The sequence below is a fragment of the Rutilus rutilus genome (genome assembly GCF_951802725.1).
Source record: "Rutilus rutilus genome assembly, chromosome: 14".
In the NCBI taxonomy this organism is placed as follows: Eukaryota; Metazoa; Chordata; class Actinopteri; order Cypriniformes; family Leuciscidae; genus Rutilus; species Rutilus rutilus.
The window spans coordinates 19,951,817-19,972,430 of NC_140219.1; the positions used below are offsets into that span (position 1 = coordinate 19,951,817).

General features: G+C 35.7%; 3 protein-coding genes across 9 annotated transcripts in view; all 3 read right to left on the reverse strand.

Annotated features, from left to right (window-relative positions):
- Positions 1–5,163, reverse strand: part of mtus1a (microtubule associated tumor suppressor 1a) — a 31,637-nt gene extending 26,474 nt beyond the window's left edge. For 4 of the 6 annotated variants that reach the window (XM_084429917.1, XM_084429913.1, XM_084429918.1 and 1 more), the window contains exon 1: positions 5,036–5,163. The gene's annotated coding sequence lies outside the window, so the exon portion shown is untranslated. Of the gene's footprint in view, positions 1–2,686; positions 2,909–5,035 lie in introns of those variants that run through there. The other 2 variants (XM_084429914.1, XM_084429916.1) reach the window with 2 other exon arrangements.
- A 578-nt stretch (positions 5,164–5,741) lies between these two features.
- On the reverse strand, positions 5,742–9,079 carry fgl1 (fibrinogen-like 1). The gene is made up of 7 exons (XM_084431213.1): positions 8,869–9,079; positions 8,562–8,736; positions 8,281–8,440; positions 8,101–8,198; positions 6,630–6,718; positions 6,206–6,393; positions 5,742–6,055 (listed from the first exon to the last, which is right to left on the reverse strand). Exons 1-7 carry the CDS (start codon positions 8,935–8,937, stop codon positions 5,896–5,898), a joined length of 939 nt encoding a protein of 312 aa, XP_084287339.1. The 5' UTR covers positions 8,938–9,079; the 3' UTR covers positions 5,742–5,895.
- Positions 9,080–10,037: 958 nt separating this feature from the next.
- On the reverse strand, positions 10,038–15,932 carry asah1a (N-acylsphingosine amidohydrolase (acid ceramidase) 1a). 2 transcript variants are annotated; one of them, XM_084430150.1, is made up of 14 exons: positions 15,794–15,932; positions 15,613–15,685; positions 15,428–15,518; positions 15,155–15,238; positions 13,205–13,283; positions 12,922–12,996; positions 12,779–12,824; positions 12,527–12,671; positions 12,399–12,453; positions 12,112–12,193; positions 11,417–11,548; positions 11,211–11,334; positions 10,988–11,044; positions 10,038–10,809 (listed from the first exon to the last, which is right to left on the reverse strand). In XM_084430150.1, exons 4-14 carry the CDS (start codon positions 15,227–15,229, stop codon positions 10,720–10,722), a joined length of 960 nt encoding a protein of 319 aa, XP_084286276.1. In that variant the 5' UTR covers positions 15,230–15,238; positions 15,428–15,518; positions 15,613–15,685; positions 15,794–15,932; the 3' UTR covers positions 10,038–10,719. The 2 variants fall into 2 exon arrangements, with proteins under 2 accessions (XP_084286276.1, XP_084286275.1); XM_084430149.1 differs by having other exon boundaries at positions 15,642–15,685; positions 15,794–15,911.
- Positions 15,933–20,614: the final 4,682 nt, after the last annotated feature.

Sequence of the window (20,614 nt, forward strand, 5' to 3'; positions counted from 1 at the left end):
ATTGATGTGAGAGGTTATAAATAACAGAGGTGACTCAGTGTGCTGTAGCTAAAAAAAAAAGAGGGCTAGGCTAGCTATTAGCTATTGTGGATATAATAATTCACTGAACAAACACATACACTAGCCAAGTACAATTTGGGCAACCTGTTGTGTTGTTGGTCGCAATAAGTAATGCAGTCTACTTAGTACAGATGTTACATAATCTACTGACCAATTACTATAAGAGTAATGAGAAAATTGATCCCCTGTTTAATTCTTAATGACTTCTAGAGAAACGCCATTAAAAATGCAAGAGCTTACTCATCGGTTACCAACTTCTAGTCGTTCTTAATGTGGAACTGAAAACCAAATTATGAAGTGTTTTATCAAACATCTTTAAAAAAATGTTTTGGTGATTTTAGTGAACCACAAAGATTTTAGTTTTTTTTTTTGAGTCACTTATGCTCACCAAGACTACATTTATTTGAGAAGAAATACAGTAAAAACAGTAGTGAGTATTATTACACCTTAAAATAACTGTTTTCTAATGAACATTTTAATATTTTAAATACAATTTATTCCTGTGATGGCAAAGATTACATTTCAGAAGTCATTACTCCAGTCTTCAGTGTTACATGACTTCACATGAAAAAAAAAAAGCATTAATTTGAAATATAACTTTTTTGAAACATTATACATTTACAAACTATTTAAATACTATAACTAACATAGGAATTGTGTTTAAAAAAAAAATTGGGGTAAAATGAATGCATCCTTGCTGAATAAAAGTATTACTTTCTACCAAAAAATAAAATAAATCTTACTGACCCAAAACTTCTGAATATTAGCATAACTAATTCTATTGAAAAAAAAAAGGAAAAAAAAAGGAAAGAAAAACACCCTAGAGCAGAATTAGGATTTTTTTTTTTTTTTTTTTTACGGATAAAACAAATACATATTAGATGAATTACTATTCACAGGAGCCTTAATAACATTACCAACTAAGATAGAGCAGGCTAGTGGCCTGAATGTAATGTGCTGAGTTTCAGACAAATGACTGGTTAGATGGAGACCAGTGAGCACATGTATTTAGATAAGCAGTCCTGAGTGCTAGTGAAAACACCTGTGACAGTGACAAAACGGCTCACCTTCACATGCCTTTTTCAAACACAGAAGGCTTGCTGTGACTTAAAACAAACACTAATACTTCCAAAATGTTCCACTTAATTTTATGAAATCTGATGACCAATACAGTTTCTTCAAGATTTAATAAACATAATTTGCAATCTGCTGAAAATACAGAATGACCCAAATATTTCTGAAGGCCAGACTACTTATTTTTTGGGTTCTGTCTCCCCACATTAACATCATTGCACTACTCCACAGGGGTGGAAGAGGCATGGCATACTTTGCCTCTGCTGAGGGAAAGGCCTTGCATGCTCTAATGCACTTCTGTCTGGTACAATGAGGAGAGAGGCCAGTTATGCAGATGCAGAGACAAGCTCTCTGTCAAGCTTCTTTTGAAATAACAAAACACAATCACAACATGCCATTAACTATAAAGATAACTCTGATATACTGATGAAACTATACACAAAAAAGCAGTATCACAAATGACAGAATCAGAGTCTGCTCACAAGGTGAATGTGATCACACAACATTACCACTTTGAATTTGCATTTATAAAAGTCAACTCTATCAATAATAGATACTCATCTGCTGTTGCTGTTGCAAAATACTAATAACGCAAACTTTGACATTTAAGCATCTGACAGTAAGCAATGTTGTCTTCAAGGTTTAGTGTCTTATCTGTTTTATCATAGTCATGCAGTAATATTACACTCTCACAGGTTTAAGCAAATCCTTATTTAGCAGCTTGAACATTATAATGCATATCATTTTGAAGGTAATCAATTGAACAAAGGTACCAAAACCATCAATTTCCCATCATTTTCTCACATAAAAGCATTATGATAAATACAATCACTATAACTATTTTTCTCTCCCAAATATTCCGATTAAAAAGGCAGTGCAAGAATTCCTACCTCGGCTCGCTGACTGAGTGAAAGGTTACCTAGGGAACTAACAGTGTGCTTAGTCATTTACAGTCCGACTGCTCATGCAAGGGCTGGGCATTAAAGGAACAAGAGCCCCTCTGTTAATACTTCACTACCGCCTGGAGAATTATTGATGGATGCGTCTTATTTCATCTTTAAAGGAACATAAAACGATGATATATTGAACTCTCATAAAAAGCAACAGTGAAATACAATGAATCATTCATTCTTGAGGGTTATAGCAGCCTAATTGTTAAGAACCCAAACTAGAAAAATGTCAAAACTCTGGCACTAATTCAGTTTAAGGCATAAGATAACAACATAGCATATGGCATAACAAACAAAAATTTAATTTAACAGCATGTCAGTTAATGTTAAATAAAACAAAAGCAAAATAAAAACATGCAGAGGGATTGCAAAAAAACTAAATTTACTTTAAATTTATTTCATGTCTATTATATAAAACAAATTAATTTCATAAAGTCATCTCTCCTAAATCAAATGGCCACAGCTTGTAACTGCAAAAAATAACAGCCATGGCTTTCTAATAGCATTTTTGCACTTGCTGTCTTATTTTATATAGAGAGTAATTTATAACATTTTATGAATAGATTTTTCTTTTTAAAAAAAGCATAAAACCAGAGTCCTACCAGGCAAAACATGTCAGTTCAGCACATCTCATTCAGGCCCCTGCAGCACTCACAGCTCCATATCTCAGGATCAATCCTATTAGTGCTGTGGTAAACACTACACCACACTAAACGCACGCATATAAAGACTGCCAGCTCTAAAATACCCATGAGCCCCAGCAGTCCCTCCTTCAGCACCACTCCTGGCTCGCAGCAATGGTCCGTCTCATAGGAATGTGGCACAGTCCAGGCTGCTGTCAGCACACTTTTGGGCTGTCCCTGCATACTAAAACACGCCTCTACTCGTAAAATGCTGTTCAAGTTCCAGCCTAGGCCATGACTGAACCCACTGCAAAGCCTCAAGGCTAACTTTACAAGGGACAGTGGCTGGTTACCCTATCCCAGACAAGAGCTATATAAGGGGAGTGGCCTGGGCATGTCAGGTCAAAAGCAGTATAATCGCTGTTGCTAAGCAGCCAATAGCATTTTTGAAGGGATTTAGGGATTTAGGCATCAGAGGGATAAATGAGGAAAAATTGCAAAACTGGATGTCAACTACACAATTATTTTCTGCCGAAGAAAACTTTTAACTTACGTTGTTTCAAACCCTGCTTAGGTCAACTCAAAAATAATCAGCTGATAATTATTGTTATAACTTTTGCTTCTACTCTTTTTTGAGTACAAAAATCTGCGAAGCCTTTAAAGAATTAAAAATTCACTTTTTGTGTTCCATGGAACAAGAGTCACATGTTTGCAGTGACATTAGGGGAAAATCGATAATGAAAAACAAATTGGGTGCACCATTTTTAAATACACTTTTTACACTCGCACAAATAGACAAACCTAACTGTTGGTTTAAAATTTTAATTAAGCAAGAATTTAGGTTAATTTGAACCAACAGTTGGGTTTGTCCATATTTGACCCAAACATAAGTTGAAACAATCCAGCATTTTTTTAGTGTGAAAACTAGGCAATATATAAAATATTAATTATAAAACAAACATCTACAAAAAAGTTAAATGTCATATGTTTATAAAAGCAATCCTTCTTCGATGCATGACAGTGAGGCATACATTTACTACATAAAGCAACACTTTCTTTGTATTGACAAATACTTGGCAATACCTTGACTTATGTAACAGAAGGCATGAGGGGTATTATATCCTGTCATTGGGAACAGTACTATTCCTGACTAATCCATCTTTAAAAGGCCTTTAAACCACAGTAGAATTCCATAATCTTGGTTAACAAAAGACACTAATAAGTGTTGGACACTAGCCACAGAGTTCAAGTCCATCTTTTCTGATTCAGATTTTATTTATCAAAAAATCCTGGAAAAATGCTGCAAACACTGTTTTCAATATTGATAATAATAGGAAAATGTTTCTTGAGAACCAAATCAGCATATTAGAATGATTCCTGAAGGATCTTGTGACACTGGATACCAGAGTTGAAAATTCAGTTTTGACATTCCAGGAATAAATTATATTTGAAAATATATTAAAATAACAGTTATTTTACCTGTAATATTTTACAATACTGCTGTTTAAAAAGTATTTTGTAAATGCAGCCATGGTGAGCATGAGACTTTCCAAAATAAAGAAATCTTAGATGCATGTATGCCTCATCAACATTCCCTTTTTACCCTCCTCACAAACATCCACCTTCAAACAACAAAAAGTTGTGTAACAACCATGTTTACCCATAAACATCTGCTGATTCTCACACATTTATTGAAAGGTTGCTAAACAGTCTAGAAAAAAAAAATCTGTTCTTTCTGAACACCATATCTGGTCAAGACAAGAACATAGGTCCCATAGTACCACACACTAACGGTGCATTTGTACCATATCAAACCAACATAAACTAAATAATATTCATAAGAGTATGTCAAACATAGGTTGCTTCATGTTGCGGGGTGGGGGAAACAAGCTTATTGGATGCCTTCAAATCTACTAACTTATTCCTGCCCAGCTCATGTTTCTCCCTCATACCTCCCTCTGAGACACAATCTATTTCCTGATCGCTGCCTTGTCTTGTGCACCTGACAGAGAAATATCAGAGGCCTGTTTGGGATCTCTGGCAGCTCGGGCTATAAATAACACGTGGAGTAAACAAAGTTGTAAAGCTATACAAGCAGATCCCTTTGAATAAATGTACACAGACAATACAGACTAAATGGACATTCAGTAGGCGTAATAAAAACATAAACAAAAGCCATGAAAGACAACTCACGCGACACGAGTAACTGCAGAAACATGCCTCGCGCTACTAAATCACGGATTAAATGTTTGGTACAAGAGGGTGTTTGTAGAAAGGTACATATTTACACTGACTGCTCAACTTCTTTTGGTAGCGTTGCGTACTTACCCCGCACGTCGCGAGTGGGATTAAACTTGAATTCAGATATCTAGGCTACCGTTAACAGCAGCGCTTGCAAAGTACAGGTGAGAGTTCAGGTGAGCTCGCGCTCACCTTAAATGACGTCACTGCAGGACACGAGCCGTTACAATGTACTGTCACTCACTAGACCTATAGGCTACAGGAAAGAAAATTAGGCACATCTAAACCATGTTTCAATATTTAGTGAAAAGTCTATTAAATATCTTGCAAGAAAAAAGAACAAATACTGTTTCATATGTTAAAGTTTTGGAAGTGTTTTCATTCAGCTTTTTGTTATTTTATTATAGCTATTATAGTTAACTTAAAATGTGATCTCTATACATATAAAATCACTAATAAAGTTTTATAAAATATTTTATAGAATACATATTATTTATTTAAAACACTTATCTTTAGCCTATAGATTTTTGCGATTTCTGCAGAACTGTGAATTATATTCATTAGGTGTTAATTACATTTACCTTGACAGATATTACTATAATTTAGGAAGAGAAAGAAAACGTATTTTTGTAGTTACAATTTTTTTGTGGCAGTTAAATTCTATATTCTATTCATAATTTAAAGAAATGCTATTTTAAATGAAACCTTTTGATTTATTTTGAAATGTTTATTTATTTCTTCAAATGAATCAAATTAAAGATACTGTGATAGAACACACAATGATGCAACAAGGATGTGTTGAAATTTTTATTGCGCTACATGCAGTAAAATAGCTTTTTGAACTACATATGTAAATAGTTAAGAATTGGACTACTAAGATGGACTACAATTATTTGCCACCATCCACTAATTCATCGCCTTCGTAGTTTAGATATCAGATCCATGAGTTAAACATCATTAGGCTCAAAAATGGCTGGTCTGATCTTCATCTGGACAGATTTGAGGGAGTACCACCAGCCATGCCATGGGTACCACACTATTCCATCATCAGTGACTGCGCTGTAGGGTCCTCGGTAGTAAAATCCATTCAGATTGGCAGAGTGACATCTAGAGGAATACAGGTGAAACAACATACAAAAATGTGACGAACTAGAAATGTGGTTACTTGAGAAGAACTGCCCTACATACACAAAAATGACCTGTGTTGTAATTGTCATTGTTATGTGAAAAGCTCTGTCACTGTTATTAGACGTAAACCTGTTAAACCACCAGCCACCCTTGTCCTCCTGAGCACAATTGCGGTCGTAGCGGTCATTATCCCTGTCTCGTGTGCTAAACTTCATTCCTTGGTGGCTGGCCCACCACTGGACCTCAGGATGATAACTGCCAGAGAGAGCGTCCCCTGCGTTTCCTGTGTATGCACCAAACTGGAGCTGGTAATGGTTCTGAAAAGACAAATGAGATTAAACGTTGACTAATTAAACAGCACACAGATATTATACCATTCGGATCACAAAATGAAGTATAAAAATTGTGATATTGTGTAACCCCTTCTTTTTGTTCTTAATGAAAATAGAATATTGATTTATTAGAAACTTCACAAGCCACCTGTTGGTTCATCATGGGCATTCACACATCATTAATCACAATATGAAGAGATTAATAAAAAAAGAATTAAAACCTGTTCATTATCCACTTTGAACTTTCTGTACACTGCAAAACGGTAGCTGCTCTCAAAGTCTTCCAGACTGATTCTCAGGGTGTAATCATCTGCGTAACAGAAGGATACATTTTAAGGATAAAAAAAAAACTGAAAGATAAATAATGTAATATAATACAATATAAGAAATAATTGACGACAGGCTGTTCAATTATTAGACAAATATTTTTATCCTATTGTTTGTTATATTTATTTGCTTTCATTTTTGTTCCTGTGATTTAGTTCCTGTTTCCATTTTAATCTTCTTTGTTTCCATAGTTATCTTTGTTTGTTACCATGTCATCTAATCACCTACTGTCCTTCATTTAGCCCCTTGTCATCTTGTGTCTTGAAACCCTCAATCTTCGTCTGTTATTTGTTTTTGTTAATGTTTCGTGCTGGTATGTATCTCTGTTTGGTTCCTGGAGTTTGTTAAATGTGTTTTCATCATTCTTCTGTGTCAAGCATATTTTATGGATTATCAAGTCAAGCCAGTGCGTGACAGAACACAAGACCATACAAAAGAAAAGGTATGAACCAGCAGTTCGCCTCTTGTGCCTTCGTCAGGGCGACCTCACCATAGAGGAGTATGTAGAGAAGTTATGCCAACTGTTGCACTGTGGACTTGAATTAAATCATAATAATCTTAATGACATATTCCGTGCGGGTTTAAACGAATCCGTTCTTTTGGGGATGCCAGAGGGTAAGATCCATTTTTCCCTGGAATACATTGACTTTGCCCTAATGCTGAGCGGCTCTTCATTTACTGTGGGAATATCAAATGAGGAATCCTGCAATCCTGCAGTATAGTCTCGTCACATCATGGCCGCCATACCATAGTCTCCACATGTCATAACCAGCACACATCAAGTTTCCCCTGAGGATTTTTCGGGAGTGAAGGCTATGTGTACTGGGAGAGATTGGCTCTCCATAGATCTCCTCGATCACTGGACCAGTCCCTGGATGAACGAGACTGACCGCTAGTGTGATGGATCCACAATTGAGGTCAGTGTGAGTTGCTGCAAAATTAATCCCGGTGGTCTCTGCGCCGCCAAGTCTCACAGTTATTACCATTGTCATCTGTCTGTGATTGCTTCCATGGTTTCCTGAACTGCCGGCTCCGCCTTGTTCTCTAGGCCTATTTCTGCCACACGGGCCTGGCCCTCCATCCCTCCCCTGTTCAGCCTCCACTCCATCATCTCCCAGTTTTAGGCGAAATTTGAAATAACTGCAATCATTTGGCGAAGTATATATGGAACTGTAATCCGGTCAAGACCTGCCTGGAACTACTTTAGCTGTGCACACACACCTTAGAACGTTCATCAGCCAATCAGAATCAAGCATTCAACATCTCCTTGATATAATATAGGCTAATTCAGATCAATTATGACACATCATGACGCATTACATCTGTCTCAGTTTGTATGCATTTTAGATGTATAGATTTACTCACCTTGAGATGTCAAATAATGGAGATTATCATTCCCTAACCAGAACTCTCCATTAGCAGACTTCATGTCACCAAATCCTGTTTTGTAATCATTCCAATCTCTTAAAAAAAAAAAAAAAATCATGTTTAATTTATTTAAAAGCACATCTCTTCTCACAGTCACAACAATGAACTTTTCCATACCTGTCAAATGACTGATTGCCATCTGAGCGTCTCTGGAAGACTGTCCATCCACCCCCCTCTGTCATATCACAGTACACTCTGATCATGGTTGGACTCAGCAGTGGTTTAATCATGTAAAATCCACTCTGCATGTTGCCATTTTTGAAGATCTGAGCACAATCTGTATATGGCAGATTGATTTTTGTTAGTGCTGCTTTGTGCCGTTATAATCAGACAAATACCACATATTTACACAAGGACAGTGAATACCATATCTTAATAAAATAATATAGAGCCTTGACCCATGTACTGTTTGTCTCCCATGTCATAAATTGAGCCCTCTTTTTGGGAACGTTCATTCATCTGGTTGAGATTCGTTAATCGTTGAATAAGTTGATGTTGCTTTGAATGGCGAACTTCCAAATTTTTCATCTCCGCTCGAAGACGCTCTATCTCATCGTCACATTCGTCAGGTGCCTAAATGCACACGACACACAGAATGACAGCTGTAAATTAATTCACCATAAAATAAACACTTTTTAATTTACCTGTAACTAAAGATAATTTCAACACACAAGAAAGTAGCAGAATGAATTGTAAGACACTTACAGAGTCTGACAAATCCAGGGTACAAAGTATCCAAATGATGAGCAAAACTGACATCGTAGATGTTCTCATTAAATGTCGTATTTAAAGATGAAAGATCGACACCAAGTGATCTCGTGTTCAGTTCAATTTGTGCACTAAAGAAGAACTACAGACTCAACAGCTTGTACAAATGCTCCTGAGGTCTGTTCTGGTGCCTGACCAAATTTCCTGTGGTTGGACGTGCACTACTTTGGGCTGAGTCACTTTGGATCAAAACAGATGTGCAGATAACTACAAACAGCTCCCAAAAACATTTAACATAAAAAACAACACTAAAACTGTTCCATGAAAGTGAAAATTATGGGAAGTTTGACCTTCAATTTGTTCAAGTAAAATTTGGACAAATTAATGAGAGTCCAGTTACGAAGTTATTTTAAATGAAAAAGTCAGAGTGCTGTGTAACTTGTATTTATGTACAGCCTATATTTATTGAATATAAAACATGAGAATATTTATTTAAAAATAAATAGAACAATGATTAAAGAATGTCTGATCCACAGGAACAAATACCTGATTTGATTCACCCATAAAGCCAAAATGGGAAAAACATGTGTGAAGCACATTGATAGAGAGAGGAGTGTTTCACCCCAAAATAATGCACATTGTGCTGATGGTAGACGACGACGTGCATCAGAGGCGGACAGAGTACACAGCTTCATTGCTTGAGTAAAAGTACACATACCCCTTGCTAAATTTTACTCAAGTACAAGTAAAAGTAGATGTCTACTTAAGTAAAAGTACTGAAGTACTTGTTTTTAAAAGTACTTGAGTATCAAGAGTACAAGAGTACATTTTCTAAATATTGCATTACTACTGCCACAGTGCTTACATTGGTAAACACAGCAAACACTTGAAGCGAAAACTATCATTAACTTGTTCAGAAAATTGAAATAGTCTGGCGAGGTGGGGCCACGGGTTGGCACATTCCCGGGATGGACCTGCTGCGTCTTCATCCATTGTTTCGTCTCTTATCTAAATCTGACCATGGAGTTGACTTTGGCGGAAAGCTGAAGGTGATTGCTGATAGGCTGTCCCAATCAGTGGCGCCTGCACAATCCAATCACGTTTGAGAGGGAAACAACAAATTGAGGGTTTCCGAGATTTTATTTTTTCCTTTTTTTTTTTTATATAAGTAACGGGTACTCATGGTTATGGATAGAAATGTAGCGGAGTAAAGAGTACAATATTTGCCTCTCAAATGTACTTGAGTAAAGTCATGAGTACTCCCCAAAAATGATACTCGAGTAAAGTACAGATCCCTCAAAATTGTACTTAAGTACTGTACTCAAGTAAATGTACTCTGTTACTGTCCGGCTCTTCCATGCATATACACAACAAAAGTAAAAGTAAATCTGCTCTTTTTTTTTTTCTAGACCAGCAATGATGCTGAAAAGATGTCTAGCCTTTATTGAAGCAACATTTTATTATAGAATTACCAGATTTATATATTACATTTGGAAAAAATATTTCTGGAATTTACATTTAACACATTCCCAGAAAGAGACACCAACAATTATAAATTACAAAAATACTTTTTGGCATCACCAAGGATTTCAGAAAAATGTATTTCCTCATAGAAAAAGGCAACACTTATTAAAATTAACTTATGTATGGACATGACGATCAAAGAGCACACAAAAACATTTCTATTTAAAATGTGTGGTTACTCAAAGTTTGTTATGCAAGAGAAACATTACGTTTTTTTTCTACACTCCTTCCTGTACATGCACATTGGCCCTGTAATAACAGATCAAGAACAGTATTCCATAATATTATTCCTGACGCCTCAGCTCATTCAGAGGTGATGGCAGATCACCACGGTGTACATGGATTTGGACAGTCTCTGATATAAGACTCCAGAGTTCCAGTTGACACTTCCATTAATGAGGTGTAGGTTGTCAACTGTGAAGACAGGACAGAAAATGGCTTCATGACGACTTTATACAACACTTGACCATTTGATGCAGAAATGTTATCAAACACGCTCTCCTACTCATACCATACATAAAATAAATTAAAACAAAAAGTATGACATATATAGTTTGAGGCTTTTGTCAACTCATTTGAAAGACAGACTTACCTTATTAAGAACTGGTTTTGTTGACAGAACATCATATATAGATGACAAAGAAATCTTCTGTGGAAATTAAAAATTGGATTTCTTTTGTTTTCCATTATTAAACATGGCTTTATGAAAGTTCAGTTACAAATTGAGCTCATTTTAAAAGTGCTTGTAAACTAATTCAACTACTCTAAATTGCTACTACAAAGCCATTTTATTTCTAAAACAAAATGCCACATACCGCTTGTGTGGTTTGATTCATGCACTTCATTGCTGGTGTTCTGCGATCATCTAAGATCATAGGCTGGTCCCAGTGATCATAGTTCGTTTCCAGGACGTACCATCTCCCAAGGTCCATATCAAGTCTTAAACATCACCAATAGTAACAACAAATTCAGAGGGCAGTTTTAAAACATTGCAGATAGAAATGTGATATGATTTACTCACTCCCAGATGTCTAACGTGTTTATTCTAGTCCTGGTTATCACACAACCCTGTCCCGTTCGGTTACCACCCAAGATGAAGTAAGCAGGTGCTAGCAGTTTCGTCAGAGAGAGCTGGGCTTTGGCTTCCTCGTAACTGCAAGCAAAAATAAAAATAAAATAGGCTTCTTATTAGTTTTCTCCTTTTTTTACTTTGAATATAATCTACACATACACATACATGTACATACATACACACACACACACACACACACACACACACACAGTAGTGGCCAAAAGTGATGTCCGGAAGGGATATTTGTTTTTAATGACCCTACAAGTCTGATTAAACCATGGAAATGGTTTTAATATTTTAAATATGAGGGAAGAACAAAACACTAGACTTGGTTAAGCTATTTATCTGACAAAATTATTTGGCCCAAAAAAAAAGATACAGGTTTTTTTTTTTTTTTTTTACCATGCAAAAATAAGTAAATACTATTAACAATAATAATTATTATTATTAGCTTACAAAATCTAAAACACATTTTTAATAATATTTGAATAAAGGCAATTTTCATATGTTGGTCACTACTGTGTACATTTCTCTTATTCTGATAATGCTATTTTGTTATTACATTAACACTGTGTGACTCTTGGTTAAGACAGTGAAATCAATGAAGATGTGCTTTCATGTTATGCTAGTGTTGTTGAATGTACCTTGTAGCATTTTCCAGGACTTTGCGAGTAAGAAAACCCATCCACATTCCATCTCTCTTGCCAATAATCCATTCCAGAATCCCTGTGAGAGTTCATTATGTTATCTAACCAGTCAACCATCAAGAACATCTAGCTGTACCCATGATTTGTAGCTAATTTTGAGAAGAAATGAATACTGTTGTGTATACTGTAGTTAGTTATTTACAAACTTTTAACATTCAAGCAGAACTGTTTATACACTTGACACTTAGATTTCAATTGTCAAGATCATTTTAATAAAATCTTACCAATATAACCCCCATCAAAGTTGAAACGCTCATTCATTGTTAGGGTCAGTTCACCCTAAACAAGTAAAACAGTTACTTGCTTTACATTTAAACAAACCATCATATTTTTTTGATGTTTATTCACTTACAGGTCTAACTCCAGTGAGTATGCCAACATATCCGGCAAAATTTGTTGATTTAAACACGGTTTTGTTATTCCTTTCGAAATTGACATTCACCACAAGAGGTTTAAGCTTCTCGGTTAAAGTCCATGTTTTATTCTGTCGATCCCACCTTTATAAAAAAAATCCCACAATATTCGTATGACTTTATTTGAAAAATATGCATGCTGCAGAAAATTCAGTGTGTTCTCAAATATCTGGCAAATAAACACATCCTACCCCATAAATAGTCCAAAGTCCAAATTCCGGGCATGATAAATATTCCCTGAACAAAAAGAGGAAAATACACAATAAAACACCTAAATGTGTCACTTAATTTGATCAAAAACATTATGTGAATTATCTGATTTATATCTTCTCACCATTAAAGTCTTCTGCAACAAGTGATGTGCAAACAGTGAAAACCTCATAAAAGATATTGAACAGTGTAATCTCACCTAGAGGGGTATATAAAATAAAATAAAATATATAAATCATAGATTAAAGTTGAGGTCCTTTTATTAGCTAAATTAGTGAGTGCCTTTGTTTTGATGGATTGCACCATTGTTGTTTGTGTGTTCTTTGATTTTATATTGTTTAGTATATTGTCAAGTTTTACATAAAATGTAAAGAATAACAAAAATAATCAAAAGAGAAAAATCTCACCCAGAGGGATGCCAGAAACTGCTGCTATTCCCTTAATTTCTTCATTGAAAGGGTGTGGAAGTGTGTCCACAATCAACGGCTATGAAACAGTGAGAAATATAAAATAACAAAATATCAATACTGTACAGTACCAGTCAAAAGTTTGGAAACATTACTATTTTTAATGTTTTTAAAGGGATACTCCACTTTTTTTGGAAATAGGCTCATTTTACAACTCCCCAAGAGTTAAACAGTTGAGTTTTACTGTTTTCGAATCCATTCAGCCGATCTCCGGGTCTGGCGGTACCACTTTTAGCATAGCTTAGCATAGATCATTGAATCGGACAAGACCATTAGCATCTCTCTCAAAAAAATGACCAAAGAGTTTCGATATTTTTCCTATTTAAAACTTGACTCTTCTGTAGTTACATCGTGTACTAAGACCGACGGAAAATGAAAAGTTGCAATTTTCTAGGCTGACATGGCTAGGAACTATACTCTCATTCCTGCGTAATAATCAAGAAACTTTGCTGCCGTACCATGAGTCCAGCAGGCGTAATGATATGACGCAGCGCCTGAAAATAGTCCCCAGCTCGGTAACTTCCAACGTGACCGGGACTAAGTTTGTCTAACCTATTAGACCTATTTTCAGGCGCTGCGTCATATCATTACGCCTGCTGCACTCATGGTACGGCAGCAAAGTTTCTTGATTATTACGCAGGAATGAGAGTATAGTTCCTAGCCATATCAGCCTAGAAAATCGCAACTTTACATTTTCCGTCGGTCTTAGTACACGATGTAACTACAGAAGAGTCGAGTTTAAATAGGAAAAATATCGAAACTCTTTGGTCATTTTTTTGAGAGAGATGCTAATGGCCCTGTCCGATTCAATGATCTATGCTAAGCTATGCTAAAAGTGGTACCGCCAGACCCGGAGATCGGCTGAATGGATTCGAAAACGGTAAAACTCAACTGTTTAACTCTGGGGGAGTTGTAAAATGAGCCTTTTTCCAAAAAAAGTGGAGTATCCCTTTAAAAGAAGTCTCTTATGCTCATCAAGCCTGCAGTTATTTCATTAAAAAAATAAAAATAATAATTATGAAATATTATTACAATTTAAAATAATGGTTCTCTTTTTTTAATATACTTTAAAATGTAATTTATTTCTGTGATGCAAAGCTGAATTTTCATCAGCAAGCACTCCAGTCTTCAGTGTCTCATGATCCTTCAGAAATCATTCTAATATGCTGATTTGATACTCAGTTATTATCAATGTTGGAAACAGTTGTGCTATTTAATATTTTTTTGGAACCTTTGATACTTTTTTCAGGATTCAGTGATGAAAAAAACGTTAACAGCATTTATTCATAAGAACAGCATTTATTCAAAATAAAAACATTTCTAACAATATAAATCGTTACCATCACCTTTTATCAATTTAACGCATCCTTGTTGAATAAAAGTACTAATTTCTTTAAAAAAAAAAAAGAAAAAAAGAAAAGTTATTGTTCCCAAACTTTTGAACGGTAGTGTATATTGTTACAAAAGATTTCTATTCTAAATAAATGCTGTTCTTTTTAACTTTTTATTCATCAAATATCAGGTTATAAAAAAACTGTTTCCAACACTGATCATAAATCAGCATATTAGAATGATTTCTAAAGGATCATGTGACACTGAAAACCAGAAAAATGCTGCTGAAAATTCAGCTCTGCATCACAGAAATAAATTATATTTTAAAAGTATATTAAAATAGACAACCATTATGTTAAATTGTAATACTATTTCACAATATAACTGTTTTTCTCTATTTTTAATCAAATAAATGCAGGCTTGATGAACATAAGAGACTTCTTTTAAAAACTCTAAAAATAGTAATGTTTCCAAACTTTTGACCGGTACTGTATACACAATCAAAATATCCAAAGAGTTGTTAGATGTCTGAGTTTGTTCATACGTTTAATTGCTTACCAGCTCCTCGTCAACTAAATCAATAAGTTTTCCATGGAAAAAGCCCTTGGCGATGTCTTTTATTGACTGTACCATTGTGAACAACTGAAAAATCAACATGATTTAATGTTGTAAATGATGTAAAAACAATCACAGGAAACACAAGACACACAAGAAAGTTGCATCCTCCAGACATGAGACAGCAGAAAATCAGTATTAAAAACATGTACAATACTGACAGAAACAAAGGTCCGACCCCTAAAAGTTAATGCATTATATTAAGGAGACAGTTACCTCTGTGTTTTTATCTTTGATCACTTGGGTCCATCTCTCACTAGGGGGTAAATCGAGATTTACAGTGTACCAACTCACATTACCTTTAAACCTAGATAAATGACAAGAGAAGTTGAACATGTTATCAAATCAGATAATCAGACAAGACCACAAAGAAGTATATGAAATGTAGGAGTACAAATAACTGGACATATGAGAAGAGTAACAGCAGTACGTTGGTCCTTTAGGTGGAAACATCCCACTTCTGCAATCGTCCAGCTGCAAATATAACGTTATGGTAATGAGTAAATCTCAAAACAGCCTAATAGCCTAAACTTTATAATAAAGTATAGATCACTCTAGTGCAGCGACCGCATTGATTCTTACCCCTCGAACAAACTGTGAGAAAATAAATAAAGATATAACCAAAATATTAGGAACCGACGTTAGCTTCATTGTCCGTGAAGTTTTCCATAGGTTCAGTCATTCAACTGCGGAAGAAGGTGCGGGAAATCAGCTTCAGGGCGGAATGTACCATGATGTAAGTGGGACACGGATAATGTTATTCATCTTTACATTTTTAAAGAAAGGTTAACAGACGTTTTAATTTATTTTAAATATTAAATAACATAATCACGACATGGATTAATTGTTATTTAATTGATTTCGTTTGGCTGTGCTTGTTTATGAGTACACCCGCTGCACTAATAGCCCCCTGCAATTCTGCAGCTTGAGCTTCCCTCGGCACACGTGATAAACAAGGAAGTTCAAGTTTACTTGTTTTGATGGGTTTTGATTTGTTCGCTGTGGGTGTGTGTAGTTTGGCCAGCGAGGGAATCACGAGGGAGCTGTCACGACCACGACACCTGTTAACAAGCCACCCACTATAAAAGAATCACGAGGTTTCTTTTTCTGCCATTTCAACATCTGACCAATGGTTGGATTTTTTTAAGCCCATTTCCGCCACATTAAAAAGAAAAAAGCTACTTTTTTTTGTCATAATTATGACTTTTTATGACATAAATTAAGTCATAATTATGAGAAAATGTAGATAAAAAGTCGAGAAATGACCCATCGAATCAAAACTTTTTTACTAACTCATAATTTGCCAATTTTGACTTTCTCATAATCACTATGTCCTAATTTCGACTTATTTGTGACTTTTTGTCTAATACTTTAGACTTTTTCTCTACGACTAACCAGGACTTTTTTCTTATGTGGTGGAAATGGGCTTCCATACACCTAGTTACACATTTGTTCATAATGTTTAAAGACTTCCCTGTTATTTTTGCCTACTCAGCACATATTTTGAAAGGAAAACAAAACGTGTCAGAGCTTGTAAATAATCTATTCTTAAGTTATTTTTTGTGTGCAGTGCCTTTCTAGAGCTGTAACATTTAAATATAAATATATATAAAAATATATATATATATATATATATATATATATATATATATATATATATATATATATATATATATATATATATATATATAATTTAAGGGAATTTAGCTATAATTGAACATTTAAACAAGGAGGATTCTAAGAATGGAAATAAAGAGCTTAGACTTTTCTAGAAAGAGAAAGATAAAAATTAAGAAACATCTGTAATATTTCTAGATTTTTAATGTTAGTTAATAGCCCACACATAGCGAAAATTGTACTTTTATCCAATGTATTAAGGAAATGTATAGGAAAGATTCACTTTTTTTCCTCTCTCTTTTTTTTGTTATGAAGTCATTTTTTTAAATGATTTGGGGAGACATGGGATGATAAATAAACAAATAGAATAGAACAGAATCACATGAGGGCGTTAAAATAACTCACATATTGGGATAAATCACTTTTAATGATTAACTATATCCAGCAGGAGGCAGTATAATCTTGCGTATGGTGACTAAATATTGTTGGTCACAAAAAAGATTATCATGAACATATTCTTGAGGGGACAAAATTATTTACTACATTTAGCAACTTACAAACTCACCTTGTCAGCAATATGAGGATTTACCTGGTTATTTTCGAAGTCAAATTGAAATCATTAAAGAAAAGCTTCCTCAGGAAAAACCATACACTAGCCTATAATGAAAAAGAAAGAGCAAGCAATTCAGTTTAAAAACCATGTATTATTTATAAAGCAGGTATTTATAAAATATGTATAAAACAATACAATTTCGAACTTGAATTTAAACTTTTAAGTATAAATTTATAACGTTGTCCACTGACTGCACCATTACCACACTTGTAAACTTTTTTCCATGTTTAATTGATTTGCGCTGATCCACATTGTCTCCTAATGAGGTGCCTATCACTGACTGCCTTCAACACACACTGCCTAATGTGTAATTCTCAAGCCATGGAAAAGCTTTTTCTTCCCCCCAAAGTGACAGATCAGCTTGTTCAGCAAAACAAATCCAAACTCAAACTGACCATGCTAGCACCAGCCGCCTCAGTTTCCATTACAGAGAAAGAGCATTGCTAATCCACCAAAAGAGGGTTCACACAAACACTCTCAACTTTGGCTAAAGCGGATTTATAACAACCCCTAAAGTATACGCTGACAGGGTGGGAATAAACTCCCAGCAAACATTTTGTGCTGACGTTGTTTTTTTTTGTTGTTGTTTTTTTCAGCCTGTGAATTGCAAAAAAAAGTAAAAAAAAAAAAAAAAAAGTAATATTAATAATTAAAAAGTACATTTACTTTTTCAAAAATGGTAATAAAATGAATGATGATTCCTCACACCGAAACATTTAATACGAGACAGCATAGTTTATATGTTGAAAATAGGCCTAGCCTACATACTGGATATACCCCTAATTGATATTCTTTGCGTTATTCGTGTTTAATTTGGTTTTATTTTGAATTTGGCAATAGCCCATAGATTAGAATCATTAGCACCCGGTTTTTCAGCCTACAAAAATGCAAACCCAAAACTATGAGCAGCCACCTGTATGTATCTCAAAATCTGAGCATTTCTGTTATTGATTATATAAACATTCAGGTTCCTGTAAACAGCTTTGAAATACAAGCACAACCTCCTGCAGAGAGGTGAATGAAGCACAGAGAGGAGTTTGAGTTATGAGCCTTTCACGAACAGGAGATAAAAGCAGACTGGCTGCTCAGCCAGCTGAGAATCCTCAATTACTTAAACACTTCCCTATGATTAGGCCCCCTGATAGAACTTATCTGCACCCAGTCAGGTCTGCACCCACCTAATGGGTTGTTATGTCAACACAAACACAAAGTGATGCATGGCTTTTCGCAGAACCTGATTTCACCAAGTGCATTTTTGTTGATCTTGGAACAACATTCCAGTTAACCAATCAGATTTGAGGGACAGTTACAGTTTATGTCAAGTTTAGACTTAAAACCAGGGTGTCACATAATGCTCCAAGACTTGGGCTGAAGATCCAAATGCAGATTTATTAGGGTAATCCAGAAATGTGGTAAAAAAAAAAAACGCAGGGCAGATAATGCTAATAAACAGCTGAGCAGAAAACACATGCAAACAGGGAAATCCAGAAAACCAAGCAGAAGAACAAAAACCATGACACAGGACACCATAGTGATTGCACCCAGAATTGCAGTGTGACTGAACAAGACTTCACAAAGTGACACAGGGCTTAAAGGCACACTATGCAGTTTCCGTTTGCCTAGAGTCGCTGTGGAGTACTTGTATTTAACGTTACTGTCGTAAATACCACTCACGCAGAGCCGTCTCTACACTCTTCCAACCGCGCTTTCTTCGTCGACTCTGCCATGATTCACGTCTGAAATGCGTGCTAGTGTCTTCCATAGAGGCTGCTTCATATGTTGTTGATGTATGTGATGTCGTGCTGTAAAGCAAGTCGTGATTCTCGCGAGATTTGTCGGGGCGCCACCTCTCAAACCTGCATTGCTGGTTTTGCCAGCGGCGTCTGATTCGCCCTACTACGAGTTCGTTTACCATCGAAATGATTTCGAAGCTGTTATATTAAGGTACAAATCTTGCATAGTGTGCCTTTAAACAGGCTGAGCTTAACAGGATAATGAGAAACAGCTGAACCTAATCACACATAATGAGTTCAGGCAAAGGATTATGGGAAATGCAGTTCATGGTAGGAAAGCAAAGGACTCCGGAGGAGTGCCCTCTGGTGGGTATCATGGGCACTCCAGCTGGTGGATGTGACAAGATTATAGGTGTAACATCAGTTTTATTCACCTATAATTTCCTGAGATTTTAGGGATAATTTATTGGTTGGGTATCACTTTTTATACACTGGGTTTGTATACTGTAAAAACTGCTCATTAATGAATGAATTTGACCACAAAAATATTTAAAATATTCACAAACTTGTTTGCTATGTCATCAACTTCCTGATATGCCGATTCTCAAATACGTGTAAGTAAATGTGTTTTGTCGTTTAAAAACCTTTATAATGATCTTGTTAGTTGATCTATAACACGTGATGGGCGCTGCAAGAATCTGATCTGTCTGATTTACAACACGTAAATTCATCCACTTATCTCAAAATACATGAAAGTAAGTGGCCGGTGAACTGGGGGAAGAATAGAGTAAACTTTATACCTACACAATGTGTATCTGATTTGAATAAAACAAATCATCAATTTATAATCGAAAGGATTGTTATTGCTGCTTCCATAGACATAGTGTGTAAACTATAGATGTATTGTTTTGCCAGTACTTATGTGTTTTTAAATGTCTGAAACCTAAAATAAACATGTGTGGTTGAAAACACTGAAAAGTTTGTGATATATGACAAGCGCTGAGCGCGTCCGTCTCTGGATCAGCACCAGCCAACACGCGAAAGCACATTTGAATTTAGCAGTTGATCACATGATGCACTGAAAGTTCTAATCACGCAGGTGTGATCGTTCACTCGTAAACAGGGTTAAATATTAGAACCTCCAGAACATCCCACCCCCATGATGAGAGATGTTGAGGTATTGGCTTAAAGGATTGGGGCAGGGAATTGGCACAATGGAAGAGAAGGTGCAGGCAATGAGCAACTGGCCCACTCCCACAACTTTGTTTTTTGGGGCCTCATATTTCAGGAGGCTTGTACAAGTGTTTTCCAAAATCGCAGACCCGCTTTTCCGCCTGCTAAAAAAGGACAAGTCCTCCGCTTGGACTGAGGAGTGTCAAAACTCTTTTGCTGCCCTGAAACAGGCTCTAGTCACAGCCGCCGGTATTGGCCTCCTCTGCC